This window comes from Balaenoptera musculus, chromosome 5 (genome assembly GCF_009873245.2).
Source record: "Balaenoptera musculus isolate JJ_BM4_2016_0621 chromosome 5, mBalMus1.pri.v3, whole genome shotgun sequence".
NCBI classification, from domain to species: Eukaryota; Metazoa; Chordata; class Mammalia; order Artiodactyla; family Balaenopteridae; genus Balaenoptera; species Balaenoptera musculus.
Window position 1 is genome coordinate 23,778,881 of NC_045789.1, and position 23,570 is coordinate 23,802,450.

Consider the following 23,570-nt stretch of genomic DNA (forward strand, 5'->3'; position numbering starts at 1 on the left):
CTAAAATTCTGTGATTCTAGAATAGATACTACGATTCTAACAATGCCCAAATGAATATTGTATCTTAGAAGTTGTTATAGATGCCATAAAATATGGACTCTAAAAATTAAAAATCTCTACTAATACTATTTAAAGTGAGTTTATTGATTCTAAAGACCTCCCCTTGCTATTTGGGCAATGTTGTAATCTAGGCGAACTTCAACTCTTACATTAGATATAGATCCAAAAAGGCAAACTTTAAAAGCTATTAGCAATTCTTTACTGAATGTATTAACTGACAACTGGGTTAATAAATAAAAAGGAAACAGTAGTATTTTCTTTGATAACTTCATTTTTAAGTATTTATAAAGTGCATTTCACTCAGTTTTCCATCAGTTTGAATTAATAATTAAAACCTGTTAAAGATCTTCATACTCAATCATAAACAACTCCCTCTCCCATTAAATGGTCAATCAAATGTAGTAACTTATCTGGACATTACATTTGCCAGGGTGTATACTGAATGTTTTGCTTTCCCTTCCTTAAAACACTGAGAATAAAAGTCACAAGAAATAGGTATTAGTTTTCCTTTGAAAAAAATAGTCCGGAGTTTCTTATCTTTTTAGTGTGAAATAAAGTGAATAGGTTTGTTTGCTTTTTTAAAATTATCCAGTTAGCAAAGATTCCCACTGGTCTGTTCCATCCTTTCCCTGAAGATGATTAGGTAGCACAGTGCATGGTCTGCCTCGACTTCATCAATTCTCGCTGCAGCTGTTCAAAGCACACACACGATGATGTTCCAGGATCCCAGTCACAAGAAGGAAGGTACAAATCTAGAAAAATGCATGTCACCATTCTGTTAGTTTGCTCGAAATTCTTAAAGCTATTATAGCACAGGCAAGTTTATGCTTCTCATGGTGCCACTCTCCTCAAATGCAGATGCTTGAAAGTACCTAGTCTTCATCTTTCCCTCCTCTGCCTAAAGTTTCATCCAGGTGCCCTATCCTTCAAAACAACAAAACCCAAATGATCACACCTATACAAATATGATCCCACCAAACCAAACCGAAGCTTGTCTCCTCCTTATCATCTTTTCTTTTTTGAAGGGAGAGGAACTTTTGTTTTGCTTTGCTTTCTGAATGGGAAGTAGGAAACTAATAGTTAAAACTAATAGTTTAAAAGAGGAAGTAAGTGGAGAAAGCAAAGTGATGAGTAATTAGACCATTTTCCAGGGTCAAGAAATGAGTGCTGTCTAGATCTTGGCAATTCTTGTCCTAAGAGGGATTGTCAAGGATCTAATTGCATTTTGCTGTTGCTGTTGCTCTTGTTATTTTTTAAGAATTCTGCCAAACTGTGCAGACCAAATAACTGATTTTTTTTAAATTAATTAATTTATTTATAGCTGTGTTGGGTCTTTGTTTCTGTGCGAGGGCTTTCTCTAGTTGCGGCATGCGGGGGCCACTCTTCATGGCGGTGGGTGGGCCTCTCACTATCGCGGCCTCTCTTGTTGTGGAGCACAGGCTCCAGACGCGCAGGCTCAGCAGTTGTGGCTCACGGGCCTAGTTGCTCCGCGGCATGTGGGATCTTCCCAGACCAGGGCTCGAACCCGTGTGCCCTGCATTGGCAGGCAGACTCTCAACCACTGAGCCACCAGGGAAGCCCCCAAATAATTGATTTTTGAATGCCTATCTGCAGCAATGAAATGTTCCCAGAGAAAAAGATGTCATAGTTAAATCTGCCTTGGATAGATATTTTAGAGATCTGGCCTATAAAAGTCACCCTCAAATATTTTGTGGGGTCTCTTAACATATTTCTCCTGACTCCTGGATATGTGTGTGTTGTGTGTTTTTATTGTGGTAAAATATACATCAATTTATCATTTTAGCCATATATATGTATATGTTTATATATTTGTTTAAATAGTATAATTCAGTAGCATTAAATATATTCTCATTGTGAGCAATCATCACCACCCTCCATCTCCAGAAGCTTTGGTCATCCCAAACTGAATCTCTGTACCTATTAAAAAATAACTCCCCACTCCCCCCTCCCCTCAGCCCTTGGTAACCACCATTACACTTTCTGTTTCTATGATTCTGACTACTATAGGTACCTCATATAAGTAGAGTCATACAATATTTGTCCTTCTGTAGCTGGCTCATTTTATTTAGCATAATGTTTTCAGGGTTCATCCTTGTTGTAGCATGTATCCCCCCAAAAGGTTTTAAATTTGAAAAAAGTAAAATTGTTAAATATTTACTGGTTGATAACTGATATATCTATGTTAAATTAATTTTACAATATATTCCATTTGTATTAATATGTCATAAATACAGATTATGGTGAATTAGAACCTTTTGTATAACGTGTATGGTGCATTTATGCTTATTTCATAAGGTTTGAGGCATTGCTTTACAACTTTTAAAGGTTGTGGAATCTTGTTATTTTACCACTAGTATAATCCTTATTGAGTATATCCATAAATTAGTTCATACTATATTTTCTTAAGAAGGTAATTTATAATACAATATAATATAATACAAAAGATAGCTTTATGGGAAAATATGATTCACTAGAAACAATGCTAGTTTCTAGGTGAGTGTAATCATTAAACTACATCATTTTCTATATCACTTTTCTCGATCAATGAGAATGATTTTTCTCTAGTTTTGCTTTAATACAATCTAAAAAACGGAGTCCACTAAATTAAAATAGTAAAAATCAAATCTTACTTTCTCATAGCCCTCTATTATGCTTTCCCTCCATTTTATAGTTCTTCTGCCCAGAGAAGGCAAAATACTGTCTACATTTCCAATAGATCGAGACCAAGGGAGAGGTTGCTGGTTTTGAATGAGCCTCTGATCAAGCTTGAGAAAATTTTACTATCACAGATTTAAATTTTCTGGCACAGTGGAATTGGTGGATTGGAGACATTTATGGCAAAGAAAAGTAGACACGAAGTATACTGCACATTCTAAGGCTGGTCAGCTATCAGTCGTTTAGATGAGATAGCGTTCCATAGCACACAGATACCCTGAACACAACATTACAGGTACAGAAGACCACATCCTACCCTTTGAAAAAAGCCGATGGTCCTTCCTTAGCACCAACATTGCGCAGTCGGACACACTTGTGTACTGTCCTGGTAGACAGTTAACAAATCTGGTTTTCACCACATCCACTAGAGAGGACAGACCGTTGTGCAAAATCCAGTGATAACAGCGGACACAAAGTGACAGGGCACATCATCTGAAATGGGTCAGTGAGACAGGTCAACCCCAGGCTTTTAGTTATCTATCAGATCCTTGTAAACCTGTTGATAGCAGGAGGTCAATGTGGATTTCTTATAAATAAATAAAAAACAGTGGACTTCCCTGGTGGTGCAGTGATTAAGATCCGCCTGCCAAGGCAGGGGACACAGGTTCAAGCCCTGGTCCAGGAAGATCCCACATGCCACGGAGCAACTAAGCCCACGAGCCACAACAACTGAGCCCACATGCCACGACTACTGAAGCCTGCGTGCCTAGAGCCCGTGCTCCGCAACAAGAGAAGCCACCGCAGTGAGAAGCCCGCACATCGCAATGAAGAATAGCCCCCGATCGCTGCAACTAGAGAAAGCCCACGCACAGCAATGAAGACCCAACACAGCCAAAAATAAATAAATAAATAAATTAATTAATTAATTTTTTAAAAAGAGAGAGCATTAAAAATAAATAAATAAATAAATAAATAAATAAATAAATAAATAAATAAATAAAATACAGTAAGGAAGGTTATACTCACATTAGAAAAAGTTGGCAAATAGTACATGGCATAGTGGATTGTAAGTGCTTTAGGAAAATAACCTGCCACCTTTCTCTGTGTCCTTAAGGTATGGCATAATGCCTGATATATAGGCATCTAGTACTTTTTTATTGAATTAAAGTCATTGTCCAAGGAGGATTTCAATGTCTCCAGAACCTGTTAGAATAAAATTTTTAGGAACCTATCCAATGGTTCTACTTTTTGGATGAAACCACCAAGAAGCTCCTTATTTCACTAGCTCATCTGGATATAGTGGAGGATGCCTCACTTCCTGAATTCTGCTTTATAAGAATAAGATGCTAACAGAAGTCCATATATTAGTATTAAATAAGAATAATGCCGATGTAAGAAGACAGTTGCATCTTAGTTTTGTTGCAAAAAAAAAAAAATGTTGCAACAAAACTTCTAAAACTTAGGGTTTTGGTTATAGTATATCTATTGTTCAAAAGTGCTTATTTTTTTTAGAGAGAAAATTATTACAATTAAGGGATTCAGTATAATATGGCTGGAGAAACTCCAAGATGAAATTATAAATGTGCAGACCTGACATGTAAAAAAGAAAGTTACCTGTTAATTGTTTTTCACAAGGGCCTCCTTCATTAGGTCATACGTTAGTTACTAGCTCTGTACAGCTGATGATGACAATTCTTGTCAGATTCGGAGTAGAACCTGGAGGAGAAGAAAGTATTGAATAGCTCCATTATATGATAAGGTGCTAATTGGATATATATGTTTTAATGATGACAAAATCCACCTTGAAGTGAGTTACCTTTCCAAAGCCCCGTCAAGCCTTCTGTTGTTGCTATAATTCTGTAAGCATTGTAAGCCCCAGTGTAGCGAGGTTTGGGACCATGTAGACCACTTGGCGCTTGAAGTCTGACCTTCACTACCTCTGTGGGTTGCCCAATGAACATGGCCACGCTGCCATTCGTTAGGCCCGCTGAGACCCTGCTTCCTAAACTAGCCGTTGTTATCCAGAGGAAAAAAAAGATGTGTCAAGAAAGAAAGAAAAAAAATCAAGACCCAGAATGCATCTATATGTCTTTTTAATTTTTAATGGTTAATACTATTGTGTCATTATATCTTTTGTACTTCCCTAATGCTTGTGCATGTGTTGATCATGTACTAAGTATGTACTAAATCATAGTAGGGCTAGAGGACTTCAAAGTTGACTGAAATTTTTTTAAAATTTCAAGGAAAAAGAACACAATGCCTATTTAAACAGTAGCTTAGTTCCTTCCTGTATTTTGCTTAGTTCTTTCCTATATTTAGTTCTATTTTTCAGTATTTCCCAACTGGATGGGGGGACCAGTCACCAGTGATGCTTAGTCTTCCTTCCATCAATGAGAATGTTAATTATTGGACTTAGGGATCTTAGGAAAAGCCCAGTGGACAAACTGCCCCAGTTTGGGACATCAAGTGGTGTCAGACTACAACAGACTACAAAAGGGACAAAGATAAGAAGAAAGTAGCTGATAAAGTGATTTTTAATTGGAAATTTTGAAAAATTAGGTTACTCAAGACAGATATCATTTAATAAAACTACAAATAGTCTTAGAGCCTCATGCCTATTCCTATAATTAAATATAAAGTATGCATCAATCACATTTATTCATCAAGGACTTTCTCAGTCTCTAATTCTGTTTCCTAATCTGTATAGAGGTAATAGTATCTACCTCAAAGAGTCATTGTGTGAGTTAAAATAATATCAATACAGCACTTAACCCAGTGTCTTGCATATGGAAAATACAGCAATTCTTTTCATTACTGTATGGTTGTACTCCTTTTTCATTATGCTTGGCTAGGAGCTGAGCATTTACTAATAACCATCTTTTAAGTGGCAAGATCATATGATTACAATTCCCTTCACTTTTGGCCCACATTTATAATCTTATTTTAATGCACTCATCCTATGCTCCTAACCCTTTTTCATTTCCCCATCAAGCTCCTTGGGAGCGAGGCCATATTCTTTGTCTTCGCTTACGGCCCATCTTCTCAGTCCTCTGCAATCTAGCTACCACCTCCACTACTCTGCTCATGATGGTTTTGCCAAGGAAACCCATGAGCTTCTATTGTTAGGTACATTGATCACTCCTTCCCACACTAGATCTCTCTGCTCTGTTTGGCCCTACTGATACTTTCTCCCGTGACTCTGTGAAATGTAACCCAGGTGTTTCTCCTAAGCTCTTGTGCAGACTGGCCATTACCTGTCGACACATCCTAACCTGAATTTCTTACCTTCCCCCTTAAGGCGGTTTCTATATTCCCTCCTTCAATGAATGGTATCTTCAGCTGGAAACTTGGAAGTCATCTTACATTCCCTCCTTTCCTTTGCACCTTACTTCCAGTTTTCCACCAAGTTGTCAATTACACTTCCAAACTCTTTCTGATTGACCTCTCTTCTGATTGACGGTTGCTTTATCATACCCCTATTATGTCTTACTTTCTAATTTACCCCTTTCTTCCCCTTTTCCTATATATCTTTTATACTGCTGCCAAAGTGATCTTTTGAAAACATAAATTGTGTGTGTTACTCCCTTGCTTATCATTTTTCCATGACTTCCCATCACTTTAAAGGCAAAACCCAAGCTCCTTAGCGTGGCCTGCAAGGTCTCTTGTGACCTGGCCCTTTCCTGCCTTTCTGGCTTCACCGCTTCCTCCTCACCAACACGTCTTCCCTCTCTGCCCCGTGTGTTCACACCTTGATGTTTGCTTGCCAATGTGTTACGAAGACCACCACCCTGTGTGTAACCTTTTTTTGGCCAGAGCTGGGCCCAGGACATGTCTCTCTCTGGCTTTTTCCCCTCCCGGGAACGCTCCCTACTTACTTTCTTTCCCTGTGGTGAAGAACTCCTGGATGCTTTCATAGAGGCTGATCCTAAGAGAGGCAGAGCTTATTTGTCTCTGGAAGCCAGCTGGCAGCCCACTGTAGAGTTTCATTGGCCCTCTTGTTTTTGCCAGAGTGGTGATGGTTCCCAGGACACTTTTATACCTAACAGCACTGGAGGTCTGGCATTCGCATTGGATCTGGAAATGAGAAAGGTACAGGTCAGAGGGAAGTAAAAATTGAGTAGGGGAGTCCTACCTAGTGAGGAAAAAACAAGGATTGGCATCAGGCTATGGAGAAATCTTAAGCCAAGATTTTTTTTGCATCGTGTTCTATTTTCAATTCCTTTTCCCTTCTCAGCAACATCCCTCCTTATCTATCTATGTACAGAAAGGGGGAGGGGAGAGAATCTGGCTGCTATGCCTACTTTGAACATTTCCCTGCATCCCCACCCCACTGTCCCACCCTCATGAACTCTTCAGAACCCCTAAGGCAGTAGGACGGGAAGAGGCGCCTGTCTAAGCAGAGGAGCAAGGAGAAAGAGCCCGGCTTGGAAACTCGGGAGAAGCTGATATTCTTAGCTCTTAGAACACCGAGTGCTCCCTAACTACGGCAGGGTTTGGCAATAGTCCTGGTCAATCCAGCCTCCATGACCCCCCTGCTTCTTTAGTTAATCCCGGAGAAGTTCCAGTTTCCTACCCTAAAGCATCCGTCCTGTGACAGGTCAAACTTTTCTAACGTGGCCACCTGCTCTACCTAAAGTGAGAAAGAATAGTTAAACCAAAGCCGGAATCAAAGGGGCGCACCCAGTAGGGGTCCCTTCTCTGCCCCAGACACCTCCCCTTCCCCATCGCGCTCCCTACCTGTAGCCGGACTTTGGCCGTGTCCAGCGGGAAGGTGATCACATCCGCCACGCCGGCCGCCACTCCAGCCGAGAGGATCGTGACCGCCATGGTCGGGGGCGCGTCTGAGGCTGTGAGTCCCAGCATCCTGACTCAGCGCGGAGCCAGGCGCTTGCAAGGGGAGCAGGGCTCCGGCCCCGAAGCTGGAAGCTCTCCCTGGCTCCTCGCTCCTGCGCCGCCCGGGCAGCAAACCCGCCCTCTCCGACGTCCGGGCCGTGGGGGCAGTGGGCTGCCGCGGGCGGGGGGGGGGGCGGAATCCAATCGGCGGCGTGTGCCTGCCCTCCCCCCGCGCCTGGGCCGGCCACGCGGTGCCCTCTGCCCTCCGCGGGTGACTTGACGTCGCCGGCGATCGGGGGCTGAGCCGCTCCAGGTCTCCTGGCACTGGCAGGGGTGTGCCCTGGGGAGCCAGGTCCCTCCCACCGCCCCATCCTGGCTCGGCCCCTGGGGAGCCGCCCTCCGCCCCAAAAGTCCTGGCCGCGCACCTGGCCGTCTGAGCCCTGCCCTCGACGCGTAGGGAAGGGCGCGCAACCGCGCCCCACCCGCGCTCAGCTGGCGCGCATCTCCCCAGGCCTCTGGCGTCTTCAGGTGCGCGCCTTGGGCGGGCTTGGGGGGCGGGGGGCGGATCCCGAAACAAGTGCCATCTCAGTGATCCTGGTAGAAAGTCCCGCCCAGCCGGAGCTCTCCAAGGCAAGAGTGAGGCTCCCCTTATTCCTCCGACTCCCCAGGAGCCTTGCAGGTACCTTCTTTGCTCGGCTTCCCTTTCCTCTCTTTTTAATTTCTCATCCTCTTGACTCCTTTCCAACCACCAAATGCAGCCTCGAAAAAATCCCAGGCAGAAACCAAGAAGACTCTGAACTTTTAAAGTGTTTCATTTGAACACTTTTTGAAGGAGGATGTCAAATGAGATAACAGACATACTAGAAAGCAAATCGGTAGTAAATTGCTAAAGCACTATATAAAGTGAGATATCACTGGCTCCTTTTACTTTCATGCTTAGTGGAGTGCAGTGGAAAGGGCAATGGCAGGTCGCTTGGCTCGACGTGCAGCTCTTACCTTCTCTGTGACCCTGGTCAAGTCATCTGAACGTGAACGCATGTTATCACCTCATGCCTGTGTACTATTTTACAGATTGTAACGTGTCCTCACGTAAATGTCACATGTCATCTGGTAGACAATACAGCTTTATGAATGACTGGGTATGAAGTCAAAGGTTTTTTGGAGATGATTAAGAACATGGGTAGTAGGCTCAGTGATGGTGCCAGCGGATTGTCATGAGGCAGTTGGTAAGGGGAGGTGAACTTAGGGGAAAGGAAACAAGATCAGCTTTTAAAAGTTGTGGAATTATTTGAAGAGAAGGGTGTTTCTCATAGTTGAGAGCTACGGCAGGAAACTGTATACAACATACAAAGAGAGTGAGAGATCAGAGCTGGGAGGTATTTGAGAGTCAGCAATATGAGTGTGATAAAGGAGGGTCCACACTTTACATGGGGGTAAGTATAATGGGACTAGGGAAAGGGGTCAAGGGCCAAGTCATAGGGGTCCCCAGAGTTACGACCGAGGAAGAATGGCCTTGTCAAAGGTAAAGTTAGGAAAGAAATAGTGAACCCAGTCACAGAACTATGGCATTTGAGAATATAATTAACAAAGTGTTGGGTCTCGACTAGTGTAATGTTTAGAAAAAAATGTCAAAAGAGAATAAAAACAAAGAAAAGATTATTGGATTTGGCTCTAACATAACTGGTCATCTTAGGGGGTGCAACTGCGGTGGAGTTATTAGGTTGAGAGACTGATGGCTAAGCAGATGGAGAACGTTCGGTATAATGTGACTAAATGTATAAGAGGGGGCATTACTCCTTACTAACTCTAGTGAACTGCTATCAACTGGTCAATCCCCAACCCACAACCCAACTCTACCAACCCTACCCACTGTCCTTCGCAGTGGTTCCGTCGGTAGTGGTCTTAAAGCATAATTGCAAATTCCTCCCATCAAAAGGCGATAGATAGTCCATGTCCCTTCCCCTTGCATCTGGGCAGGCTTGTGCATGCTTTACCAGTAGAATAAGACATAACTGGTGCTCTGTGGTTTCTGAGGCTGGATCGTAAAGTCTTTTCAGCTCCCGTCTTATTCACTGGCACATTTGGAGTCCTGGGTCATTATGTAAGAAATTCAACTTCTCTGAGGCTGTTATGCTGGAGAGGCCCCAGGCAGGCGCTTCTCGCCCTCCCCACCAGGCACCGGACGTGAGAATGCAGCCGTCTTGGACTCTTCAGATAAACCCACCTGTCAGGTAAATACACCAAGTGATCTCCATCAATGCAGTAGGACAGAAGAATCATCCAGCTGAGCCCTGCCCAAATTCCCGACCCATGAAATTGTGAGATACAATGCATTGGTTGTGATTTTAAGCTGGAACCGCCTTTTCTTTTTTGAGAAATTGGGAGTGACATAGACTCTTTGCCCTTTCCTCCAACACTAGCTTCATGATGAGGAGTTGGATGCAGTGGGTGGGTGTAGAATTTTTGGATTTGGACTATAAAAAGAAGTCACAGTAACTTTTTGAAGGAGAAGCAGGGTAAACTAAAAGATGTTTTGTTTCCTTTAGGCACATGTTTTATTTTATTTTTTTGTCCCATAACTGATGATGTCCTTTTGTTTTTTTTTTTTTTTTTTGGCCGCACCTTGATGCATGCAGACCTTCCCTGACCAGGGATCGAACCTGTGCCCCCCCTGCAGTGGAAGCACGGAGTCTTAACCATTGGACCAAGGGAAGTCCAAGGGACATGTTTTAAAAGGGCAGAGTATGACAGCTAGAGGAGAGGGTGAAATGAAAGCTATTAGAAGGGAAGGGAATGTGAGAAAAGGATCTGTTAGAAAACAGGAAATGTTGTAGTCCCAATGAGGTAAAGACAGGTAGTGAGAGGGGGCTTGTGACAGGATAAAGAGGCTGATTGATCTGAGGCTGTGAGCTCAATGACAGCATGAGCTCTGGGATATTAACATCTGGCTGGGTAGGCGTGGTCAGTTAAGAGACTTCTCCAGGAGGTAGTATGGTTTATTCAATCGCAGCTGAGCATCTGAGGTGGGCTAGGCACGATGCCAGTACTAAGGGTCCAGAAGAAGCAGGGGACCCTTGAACAGGTCACGGGAGTTCAAGATTCAGAAAATGGTTCTGGATTCCAAGGACCAGCTACCTCACCCCTTCTGGGAGGCTCTGGGAAGTAGGAGAAAGTTTGCCTCAGGTTGGAGAGAACAGTAGGGGAGAGGGTGGTGTCCCCAAAGGGTCAGACGTCTGCTCTTCCGGAATAAAGAAGTAAAGAGGTAAAGAATAGGTCAGTGTGAGTAAGGGCAGCAGACATTTTATGATGTAGCTAAGGGGTGGCAGCAGGTTCCTACTGTACTAAATTCCTATTTCCCTCTTTTAAAATTTAGAACAACAAACTGTGGTCAACCAGGAATCTCTGAACAAAACGTCTTTGTGTTAAAAAAAAATAAGGATAACAATGCTGTGCATTTGAAAAATATTCTACAGTTTCCGTAATTTTCTCATTAACTACCAGTAGGAAATATCGTGTTGTAGTTATATAGATAAACATGCAAATGACAGAAGAGACAATTTATAAAAGAAGAAATACAACCTTTAAAATGGGCGATATATTTACTATCACTAATAAAAAATGTACTTCTTTCACCTAGTAAATTAATACCTCATCTCTACCAAAATTATTATTTTAACATTTACATGTACATTTTTTATTTACTTTTATAAATATAAATTATGAATTATAAATTATGAATATTTAAAATATGGTAATTATAATATCACATGATATAAATGATGGCATTATAAATTTGCATGATTCTTTTGGAAAACAACTTGACAGTATGCATTGAGCCAAGAAAATGTCCATATCCTTTGCTCCAATAATTCTGCTTCTGGGTATCTACCCTAAAATCATTAGACAAAATATGAAAAAGTCATACGTAGGATGATTATTTCAGTCTAATATTTATCACAGCAAATTAGTGGCAGTACCAGCCTCAGTTGGGATCCAGGTCTGCATGTCTGGCTTTGTCTAAAGGGCCGTGTATGTTAGTGTCTGTAAGTGTCTACTGGTGTGCACTGATATGTGAGTGGGGAAAGAATCTGCCCTTAGGAACAGGGAGACAGTAGGGAGAGGATAGGAAAGGAAACAAGTAAAGCACCTCCTTTACATACATGATATATGATCATCTCTAGCTGCATCCATGCTGGAAGCATTCTTTGTGATGTCTGAGGCCGTTGCTTCAAACACAGTTTGCCAGTTTCCAGCATGGCAGTGGCTCGGGTATCAGACACGGGCCAGGAAGCCCCTCAGCCTTGCGCTGCCTGTGAACAGAGCCACTGCAGGCCTGTGTGACAAGCTGTGACGAGTTGCTGATCCCGAGTATCTGGGAAAGACACTAAGAAAAAGGTGGATTTTATTTCATCCACAGCTTGATGCAGAAGGGCAAAATAAAGTACTGCCTCTAAGTATTCTCACCTTGTTGTGTAAGTGTGGAACGTAAAATGCTAAGGGGGCAGGTAATGAGGAAACTCCCCAGGGGAATTCAGTATCTCTTTCCTCTGAAGGTGCTGTGTCTGAAGGGAAAAGACAGGGTACATGCACTGTTTATAATGTGCACATATATTTGTGCGCTCAAAATTCCATAAAAGCACTCTCTTTTACATTTTATCTGTGTGGTTAAAATGATTATTTGGAAACACATATGTGACTAATTTTAAGATGCCCAAATCTCACAGACAAGAGACTAAAGCTTCCTTTCCATTGTTTTCCAGTGGTTTCTAGAATGACCTTTTGATGGCTTTCCAGGGGAGCTTTCTTTGCCCTGCTTGATTTCATAATGAAATAGCTCACGTGGAGGTTAGTTTACTCAGAAGCTGTCCTTTGTATGCTCTACTCCATGTTTCTGGTTCTTTGCCCTTTTGAGATGTGCCCTCTTTGTTTAAATCCTTCCCTAAACTCTCTTGTTCAGCATTTCTTTTTTTCTTTTTTAACTGAAGTATAGTTGATTTACAATGTTTCAGGTGTACAGCAAAGTGACTCAAGTATATATATACAAAATCTTTTTCAGATTCCTTTCCATTATAGGTTATTACAAGATATTGACTATAGTTCCCTGCACTATATAGTAGGTCTTTGTTTAACCATTTCATATGTAGTAGCGTGTATCTGTTCATCCCAAACTCCTAATTTATCCTTCCCTCTCCCCCCCACCTTTCACCTTTGGTAACCATAGGTTTGTTTTGTATGTCTGTGAGTCTATTTCTGTTTTGTAAATAAGTTCATTTTTATCATTTTTTTTAGATTCAACATATAAGTGATATCATATGATATTTATCTCTCTGTCTGAATTACCTTACCCACTTGCTGCTTGGGAATCAGAAGAAGCCTTGAAGGGAAAGGAGCACCCAGGGTAGAGTTTACTTCTCTTTGCTGATATCCTCTCCAGGATCTGGGCTCCTCAAGGCCTTGCTGCCGTGTCATTCCTGCACTCCAATTTTTGTCTCTCCAGCCTGAGAGGTTACTAAAAGCTCTGCTCAGCACTTTGCCTCTTTACCACCAGTTTTTGCTCAGCTTCTCAGCCTCTTGACCCTGCACTGATAAATAGTTGACAAATTCTAAGGAGAAAAGCTAAGCAGCTCCATGCATATTGGGATCACCTCCACGCATATTTCTTCTTTCCAGGACCTTAGTCCCTGAAGTCTTAGCTGCCTCGATAGCTTCTTTATGTCTTATTTCAAATAGATTCTTTGTTTTGTTTTGTTTTTATTTTTGTTTTTGGTATTTTATGCAGCTTTTCTAGTTGTTCTTGTAGTAGAGTCAGTCTGACACAGGTAGTCTATTGTACCTAGAAGCCGAAGTACTCAGCAACATATTTTTTAAGGAGGTTAATAAAGGTGAGCAGATGCTTGATCTTTATGGTATTAGAAGTTATTATTTAACTAGAAAAATTAAAATAGACTCATACCTTTAAACATAAATTAGTTTATCTGGATTATGAAAATTGATTTGTACTAGAAATCCTTAAGAATACCAAATGATCTGAAACAAGTAAAGCATCTCCTTTACATACATTCTCTGAGTTTTTGGTTTGCATATATGAGGCATTCTAAATCAAAATCTATATGAAACCAATTAGTCTGCACTGTACTCTGCAGCCATAAGCTTATATTTCAATGCCATTGGTACAAATTGAGCCATTTTTACTGCCAGTTAAAAACAAAAGGGATTCTTCTTACTGTAAATAGTGAGAAGCAGCAGAGAAGTTTAAATTTCCATTTTTAAAATTTGTCTCTATTTTGAGCAGCTTTAATGAGTGTAAGAGGGTAAAGGTTTATATTGCTATTAATATTTTACAATTTGATCATTGAGAAACTTTAGTGTTTTTGATTATGTTATTGATATTTTCCCCTCATCTTTAAGGATTAATTGCTTGCTTTATAAAATTTCATTTTTATTTGTATTTTGTTTTTGGATTTTGTTAGTAAGGGCATATTTATTTTACTTTTAAATGTTTAACTTTCTGGGTATTAGCATTGTTTTAAAATATTATATTCAAGTTTATGGTTTTTAATGGTTTCACATTCTTATTCTACTTAACATCCACTTTTCCATTAGTTTTTTGCTACTTATTAATTTTATGTTTTAAAAATTTTCATAGGTTTAGTATGATAATCTCCAGATTGGGGGGTGGGGGGAGGGATGGATTGGGAGTTTGGGATTAGCTGATGCAACAAAGTCCTACTGTATAGCACAGGGAACTATATTCAATAGCCTGCAATAAACCATAATGGAAAAGAATATGAAAAAGAATATGTATATATATATATGTATAACTGAATCACTTTGCTGTACACCAGAAGCTAACACAACATTGTAAATCAACTATACTTCAATAAAATAAATTAAAAAAAAATACATTTCCATTTTTAAATGAACTCTGATGTTTCTTGGGGGTGAAGTGGCCTGTGGTCACAGAGAAGATAATAGGAGGATACTCCCCTCCCATCTGTCGAGTGTGTACTAAGGAAAAATACTCAGGACATAAGCAGCTCGGGGGGAAGGCTGCCTGGGGGATGTAGAGAAAAGCACTGTGAAATACTAGCAATTCTCAAAGGGAAAACTTGACTATTAATATTTATGCCAAACACATGTTTTGACATATCACAAAAGGTCCAAAACTCTCAGAGTTTCTTGTCTGGAAATCAGACAAGCTTGAAACTGAAGATGGCCAGATCCGTTTTTACAACATCAAACTGAGTAAAGGGAATTGGGGAGTTTGAACTGGTTAATCTTTGCGATCCTTTTAAATATTAAAATATTATTCCATCCCTATGGATTTTGCTGGACTGTGGGTAGAAGAAACTTTTGCCACTGTTACTACATAAACCATTGACAGCTTGGCACCCTGGCCGTTTTGATCTTATTCCAGCCATTTGGGCTGAAGTAGGATAGTCTGGAATTTGGAGAACGCTTTGTCATCCGCCTGTATTTCTCAAGAGCCTGAGGCCACTCATACAGGAAAAATGGCATGATTGTGGCAGCAAGAGGTGCCATGTGAATGGCACACGATGAGGACAGGGAGGCAGGCTTCTACTAGTATAAGGAGGGGTTCAGGATAAGACAATGAATGCATGACCAAAATCTGCTCAACTTTGGGTTAGTAGAAGGGAAGTGTCTCTGGTTTCCAGAAAATAAAACCCAAATGCTCTGGATGGGAGTCCAGTCTTCAACTATTCTAGGCTCCTTAGGCTGTTTCCAGTCTAAAATAGGATTAAGTCTAAAGAGCACATCCTCAGCAAGTTTTAAAATGTTTCCTCTTTGACTAGTGGTAGCAAATACTTGGCACGTGTGCTGCTATTTCGCCATCCTGCACCGATGGTGGAGCTAGTGAACTGATCATGGCACTCTTTTTCGTGAGTCTAGAGAATGTCTCAGAATCCTTACACATGTAATACACAAGCCAGGACCTGGCTTACAGGATAAAACCTGTCAACCATGCCCATCTTAGGCATTAGGCTTGAAATCCGGTCACCACTTTCCACAAGGTGAATAATACCCAGAAGGGTTTCACCCCAGAGGTTAGAATCATTAGACATTGGATGGTAAACAGCATTAGTGCAGGATCCAGTCTTACAGCTGGATTGCCCTCCATCCTTGCCCTGACCCTACTTATGCATAGTGTTATGGTCTAACGAATCCTTTATAAACTGATTTTTTTTAACATCTTTATTGGAGTATAATTGCTTTACAATATTGTGTTAGTTGCTGCTGTATAACAAAGTGAATCAGCTGCACGTATACATATATCCCCATATCTCCTCCCTCTTGCATTTCCCTCCCACCCTCCCTATCCCATCCCCTCTAGGTGGTCACAAAGCACCGAGCTGATCTCCCTGTGCTATGCGGCTGCTTCCCACTAGCTATCTGTTTTACATTTGGTAGTGTATATATGTCCATGCCACTCTCTCACTTCGTCCCAGCTTACCCTTCCCCCTCCCCGTGTCCTCAAGTCCATTCTCTGTGTCTGCATCTTGATTCCTGTCCTGCCCCTAGGCTCTTCAGAAACATTTTTTTTTTTAGATTCCATATATATGTGTTAGCATACAGTATTCGTTTTTCTCTTTCTGACTTCCTTCACTCTGTATGACAGACTCTAGGTCCATCCACCTCACTACAAATAATGCAATTTCGTTTCTTTTTATGGCTGAGTAATATTCCATTGTATATATGTGCCACATCTTCTTTATCCAATATAAACTGATTTCGTACTAATGCGTAACTGTGGTCTTCTTTTGAAGAAAGATCGTTAACCCAAGCAGGCCCAGTCCAAAGCATTTTTGGGTGGGGGAAGAGCACACATGGCGACCTTAGGCCCGCCCCCTTCTCTTATCACCCCCTCCATATCTCCCTGGGAGGGGCCTTGTGTCTATGGTGCAACACCCCAGCTCCTACATCGTAGCTCTGTAAACAGTCTTCCCAACAGGCAGCTCGCAGGCACCTTTGTGCCCTAGGGTGCCCACATCTCAGCAGGATGGGAAGAGGACTCGGTGGGGAATAATGGGGTCCAGGGTCTGGAGTGTGGTCTAGATGGTAAGGATGACGCAGCTCCCCACACCACAGTCTCCGTGGTCCTTCCGGTGTGGTGTGTAGCGAGCTGTATGACCCAACTGGGTGGACAAGGCAGGGCCCACTAAAGGATGGGGCCCAAGACAGGATACCAAGTGCTCATGTCTGAGGACAGGACTGAACCCAAGTGGCTCGCTGATTCATGGCATTTCGGGTTGTATTATATTAAATATGTAATACATATTTTAAAATACAGGCAAAGGGAAGGACAGATATCTGGGGTCAAGTCTGCCCACAAGCTTAGCTTCATGGAGCAGTTTTACTGAATTTCCTCCTTTCCTCGTCTTAGGAGGAGGGGGGTCACTAAACTCTCCAGGTTTGTTTTCTTCAGTCAGGAGTCAGTTGGAAAGGGCAGAAGTTTGTGTGCAGGAAGGATGCTTCTTCCCATAAGAGGTGGCTCCAGTGATCTGCCTTCTGCTTTGTTGACTCTTTTTTCCTCTAAGTTCTCAGGTTAGAGACTTTAAACTGGTGTAGGGTATCCCTTCCCGTTTCAAAGGCTCGATCTGTAGATGGGGGAGGGAAAGCCGTAGAAAACCTATGAGGGAGGGTAAGCACGTGGCTGTCTCACCTGCTGGTCCTGACTCAGCGCTGCCCCATCCCTGCCCATCACAGCCAGAGGTGCCAATCAGAAATAGGACGTGGACATTTCAAGGGGACTAGACCGAACGATTTTGAATCTTGGTCTAGCTGTTTCACACAGTGAGCCCATATGTCCTTCTCTCCTGTGTTCTTTCTCTCCCCCGGGCCCCCTCACCTGCCACCCTGTTTCCCCTTTGCCAAACTGAGAAAGAACATTACCCAGCTTTGTCTGCTGGTGCTGCTGTCTGGGAGATTTCCTGGTGGAAGGTCCACTCAACATTGAGCCCTCTGTCAAAGTTAAGGCTTTATTATTTTAAAAGTAGCACCCTTGAATTTTTAGATGGTTGTCTCATTGAATGTGGATCATTGTGACCTTTGTTTCTTCATTCAGACCTCTCATGTTTTAAAAGGAGCTTTTGAAAGAGCAACTGAGGTTGCCTCTTTTGCGGAGAAAATACTAAGTGCAGTAGATTGAAGTGCCTTTGGAGAGGAGGAGGACCTTTCGGAGGATGAAGGGGTCTGACCTAGACCCGTGCTTTTGGACGTGATTTTTGTACATGCTTTTCTTGAACTTATGACTGTCAGGGGAGGCCACCAGAAGTCATCTGTGATCCAGGCACCTGATGGGAGGTGCCAGCTGAGGGCTCTGTGCCTCTGGGGACCGCTTGGCCCTGGCATGGCCTATAAGGAAATGTTGCCAGTTTAAGGCCATGAACCCAAGAGGAAATTACATTTTAAACAGAAAGAAGATCCTGTGGAAATATTGCACATTAGGTAATGTTTGCATCATGTAGGACATCATCTCTCCTCCTTGTAATCTTTTTGTCCTTTGATCCTTTGGCTTCCTGTGTTCAAAATAGAATAAAGTGCACTGTCTCTGCTCTGTGTGACCTGAAGCAGATGCATCTGTCAAGTTCTTCCTGATATCCTTTGAGTTACACTTGAATTCACAGCTCTGCCCTCCTTTTCTGCCCGATTTGTATTGAGCATTAAGGGGCAACATGTCCTTTTATTTTTTACCAGAGATGTAAAACTGTAACCGGAATATATTGAATGTGGGCCTCAAATTTAGTCACAGAGAATGGTCTTTAGCCCAACATTACCCTCTAGTGGGATACAATAGAATGGATATTAATTAGGTTGTAGGATGCAGCTGAACAGGTATAACTGGAGATTTTGTGTCAGGTCGGCTCTGTGACAAATACAAGTGGCTATTAAGACTAAAGAAAGAAGCAGACGAGAAAGAAGAAAATTTAAAAATACATCTCACGTTTGGAAAGTCACTAGCCTTTGGTGAGGGTGGAGCAATTCATCATGCTTAATAACCTCCTTATTTTCTTTCATTTTATTCTCTCTTTGTTGCCACAGTGTATGGCATTTAGAACTAGAGAAACAAAAACCAGAAGCCAGATTTAAAACGGGTAACAGATTGGCTCTTATGAAAATTTACACACTACTGTAGAACACGTGACATCCAATGGTAGAAGACAAATCCAAAAGAAGCTGGAAGGACCAGTAAACATTTCAAAGAATATTCAACCTCCCTACTATGAGAGAAATTCAAACTGAGATGAAATATCATCTTTCACCTATCAGATTAGTTTATATCGAAAGATGGTTAACTTCAAATGTCGGTGAATGCATATGGCTGTTGTTGGGAACGTGAACAAAGTGAATTATTTTGAAAGCCCATTAGGCGGGGTGCGCGACCGTGTTAACGGGTGTATGCATTGATCCCATAATTTTACTCCTTCAATTTTGTCCCAGAGAAATATTCTTACATATGACCCAAATCTCTTTACAGTGATATTCAGTGCCACAAGGTTTATAATTAGAAGAGTCTACCATAGCGAAAGTCCATCACCTGGGAGGGGGGATTGGTGTGTGGTTAAATAAAACATGGAACATTCCCTTTCTACGGCAAACTGTGCTGCCATTAAAACAAATGAGGTGGATCTATCTATACTGACATGGAACGATCTCTCTGACACTTAGGTGAAAAAATGAAATCAGAGAATACTTTTAGTTTGATCTATTTTTTAAAATGTGTGTATGTAATAGATAATCAACCAAGACCTACCGTATAGCAAGCACAAGGAACTCTGCTCAATAGTCTGTAATAACTTAAGTGGGAAAAGAATTTGAAAGAGAAAAAAACACCTATGTGTGTATGTACATAGATGTGTATATAAATTTGTGGAACCAATGAGCTTCAATCTCTCGATAACATTACCATGAGGGAAATAGGAGTTCGTTAATAAAGGAAGACTTTCTAGATAATTTTCTAGTGTTCGATATGGGTATTCTTTTTTGATTGTTGCATCTGTGTATTTCTTGTGCGTAAAAAGTAAACAAAAATAATTAGATATAATTATGTGGTGTTTTTGTGGATATACTGATGTTGATTGGAGACTTCACTACTGTGGGGTGTAGAAAGTATAAATTTAGCATAGTAGCAAGGCTAAACCCAGTGACGTCTTTCTACCAAGTGTCATTTTTCAAGAAATCCCAGCACACTGGGTAAACATTTTGCTGGAGAAATGAGTGGATCTGTAATCTTCCAGATAGTCCGAATCTTTTCCTGGCTTCATCACTGCCCGAGTCAGCGCTGTTTACTTGGGGCTCTGGAGTGGGCTAGGATGGACGAGGTGGCAGCAGAGCTGGGGGAGTGATGAGGGCCACCTTGGAGACTCCAACCATCACGTCTCTTCCCAGCAAACACCCCTGAACCTGGTCAAGCCACTGAGGAGACAATTTGCTCTAAAATTGTCCTTTCCCCCTCCCATTTAGAAAGAAAATGGAATTCCAAAGGAGATTCTGAAAACTCCATGTCAACTTGTGTGTATTATTAAAGCTACTCCATCTTACATTTCATTTTCAAAGGCGTTTCATATGTTGCTGAAGTCTTTTAGGAAGTCAGTATGCCCGGGTTAACTTCACCTCAGCAGGCATTCACAAATTCCCTTATTGCATGCTGCATCTTCTTCTTTATGAGAGCAGCTCTTGAAGAAATAACCCAGGGCCTCACCCCAAAATATTTTGTGCTTTTATTTTTTTCATGGACTCTCTCAAAGGTCTTCTCAGCTTATATGAGCATCTCTTTGATTGATTTCTCCAAGAAGGACCCAGTGAATTCAAATGTTACTCCCTTATTTTTTTCCTTATTCTGACATACAGTTCTTTCTCACAGTGAGAAGAGATATTGTGTTGCATTACACTGGAAATAGCTGATATTTCAATACAAATTACAGAGGAATATTGTCCAAATATGTGATGCTAAACCCTCCTTTTTGGCTTTTGATGAAATGTCATATTGATCATATATCATTTCATACCAAGATTTCGTTCACTTCCAAAACTTCAAATGTCAACACTGTCCTCTATTTCTCACTCTTACGTCTAAATTTGGGACAGGAGTTGTTGGAGGGATTGAAATATTGCACGTGGTTCATAGATTTTGACAGTATGACAAAGGATGCTGTAAATTATGTACCAAAACCAGCAAGTGGGAAAAATAAATAAACTGTAAAACCTCATACATTTTAGGTTCCTTGGCCCTTAGAATACCAATAAGTGAAGATAAATTTCTATGGAGAAACAAGCAGTAACTGATTATAAACATTCTTATATGCTTGTTTATTATCCTGTAGGAAACTGAAGAGGTTTGAAGCAGAGGAAAACATGATTACACTGAAGTTTTAGAAAGATCCTGTAAGCAGCAGCTTAAGAGAGTAACTGGAGGGTGTAAGGGTGTTGCCTAGGGGCAGACAAAGTGGCTACAATCCAGCAATCTTTGTTGTAATCAAATCTTTGTTCTTTTCAAACACTTGCCGCAAACATTTATACACACATAGGAAAGCGTGGCATCATGCAGTGGCAAAATTGACCATTTCTTTCTTGCTTGCCAGTGGATGGAAGAGTAACTATATCCCACTCAGACTAACCGATAGCCAGAGGGCTATTCTGAATGAGTGCCTTCCTATTGTTAAAAAACAGACCCAATTAAGGAAAGTTGCCTTGGAGTCGCCAGAGTCAGGGACTATAAATCTACATATAATCTTCCATCAGAGCATAAACTTATGAGTCTCATTTTGGGTCACACTTTGGGGCATAAGGGTTGGACCATCAGATATTACGCAGAGGTGTCAAGAAGAGACTAACTGCTGAGAACCTGCTTGATCCACCCAAGGTTGAGGCATGCTTTGTTCTTTTAAGTAAAAGGCAATTGATCTCCTGTTATGTGGCAGGTAGTTGAGATTGCTACTTTTGTTTAAGGATAATCTATTTTTTTTAATTTAAGTACAGTCTGCAGTGGATAGAACAAATATTAATATATGAGTCTAATAAAACCCTCTTGGACATACAGACAAATACAAGGCTGGAGTAAGACAGTATAATTGAGAATAGACAGAGGAACGGAGATTAAGAGGCACACAAGAAATAATGGATTGGTCTCAGTAACTGGAGGTGGGACATAGGCAAGCAGGAGGAATCAAGGGTGACTCTCACATTTCTGGCGTCAGGTACTGGATGGATATTGGTATTGTTAATCAAGTTAAGGAATAACAAACTGAAACAGGTTATGGGGACAAAATCATTCAGTTTTTGAAGTGCATGACAGTATCTGAAACACGGTAGGTGGTGGATAGTCATGAAATAAGGGAATTCACTAGACAATAGATTATCTCCAACCTAGTCCTTAGGATGTGGCATCCGTCTAGCTGATATTTTGCCCTTGAGGTATTCTAAGAACAGCTACAGGATTTACGTCTGCAGAGTCCTGGCCTCTCCGTGAGGGTGAGGGGAAGTAGTTGTGAATCCAGGAAGCCCAAATAATCCACAGCTTGGCCCTCAGCCGTCTACTCCGAGCCCATGTGCAGACCCGTCTCCCGGCAGACAGTCCTATTACCAAAGCCCACAGGGAGGGCATCCCAGGCCCTGCCTTTTCTCCTCACTCTGTGTCTCTCTATAAATTCCTTTGTCTGGCTGCCTAAGATTTCTTTTTAAAGAATTAGACTGTCACGAATATGTTAAAAGGCACAGGGCCCTAAACATTAAGTAAAAGAGTTATTTTAAAACAGAAAACAGCGTGAAATGTTGTACTCACCACATCAGTTGCTGTTCTTTTCAGGTTAGAAGCTGATGCTGTAACAAAAGAGCCGCCTTACAGGACGAGTCGTGAAGAATACGCAGAGGAGCCCGTAACCGGATGTACAGGAGAATGAGGCATCGGCCAGGACACCTCATGAGTTTCACTGTTAGATTCATGAACTAAGTAGCTGAGTCGAGGTCCCCTCTACAAAGCTTCCATCGGAGACCAGGTCAAGGTCACTCTACCAGGACTGGAAAGCTACTCTATCTCTGGGGACAGGAAAGGGCTCCCCTCTGCCTGGCCGCCAAGGTTCCCAGCCTGCATCCTTGGTGGGGGATGAAGACGCTGTTGGCAGTGAACCTTCTCATTGTCCGTGGCTCCCTTGGTGACACTTGCACAAAGCTTATCCCCCTCCTACCCAGAATCAGACTTGAAGTAACGCAGGATGGATGATGTGGCTAGATCTGTGTTTTCTCTGGAGTACTCACTTCCCAAGCATCCAGGCTCCAAATGGTTTCTCCCTTTTCCCCCAGCAGTAGCTTTCTCTTTTGAGTTTTCATATATGAAAGCTCCACTGAGGCCAGTGCCCAGGGCTCTGGAGCTAGAAGCTCCCTGGGATGCCAGATCAAGTCTATTAGGATATAGACATTGAGCCCATCATCTGTGCTGGTGTAATGATTATTAGCATCACAGAACTAGATGGAAAGTGGCCATTCAGAGAAGATGGTCAATCACAATACACTGAAATCAAAGAGAATAATCCATGAAGATACTAAAAAGACATACACACAACCATTAAAAACTAGACAGGAAGTTTAATGCTCTTTGAAATGCCCTGTCTGCCTCTGGAGGCTGAGGAGGAAGGCACTGACAAGACGGTCTCAGAGATTGAGCTGGAAAGAATGAACTCAAAGGCTCACGGCTCCTCCATAGGTAGCCTTTAGAAGCAAACAGACTAGCACCTGCTGTTATATAGTATACTGACACGTGATAAAAACACTAGGAGGTGCTTGAACAAATAAGGACAGTATTATGACAGAGTGTCAATAGGAACATACACTTTCAGGGTGATGCACTGTTCAGTTATAATACCGTTCTCAGTGATAATGGAAAATTCTGGCTCCTCTCATTTATCTAGGGCTACACATTTAAATACATGCTCATTCCCCTCCCAAACCCATCTTTAATTCTGGAGGTGAGAGAGAGTATCAGACTG

General features: G+C 41.7%; 1 protein-coding gene across 1 annotated transcript; it reads right to left on the reverse strand.

Annotated features, from left to right (window-relative positions):
- Positions 1-328: 328 nt before the first annotated feature.
- On the reverse strand, positions 329-7,877 carry UCP1 (uncoupling protein 1). Its single transcript, XM_036853167.1, is given in 10 exon segments — positions 329-766; positions 768-812; positions 3,053-3,083; positions 3,086-3,175; positions 3,178-3,236; positions 4,355-4,395; positions 4,397-4,452; positions 4,553-4,738; positions 6,612-6,810; positions 7,474-7,877. Coding segments are annotated over 10 exon segments (900 nt in total). The 5' UTR covers positions 7,600-7,877; the 3' UTR covers positions 329-699.
- Positions 7,878-23,570: the final 15,693 nt, after the last annotated feature.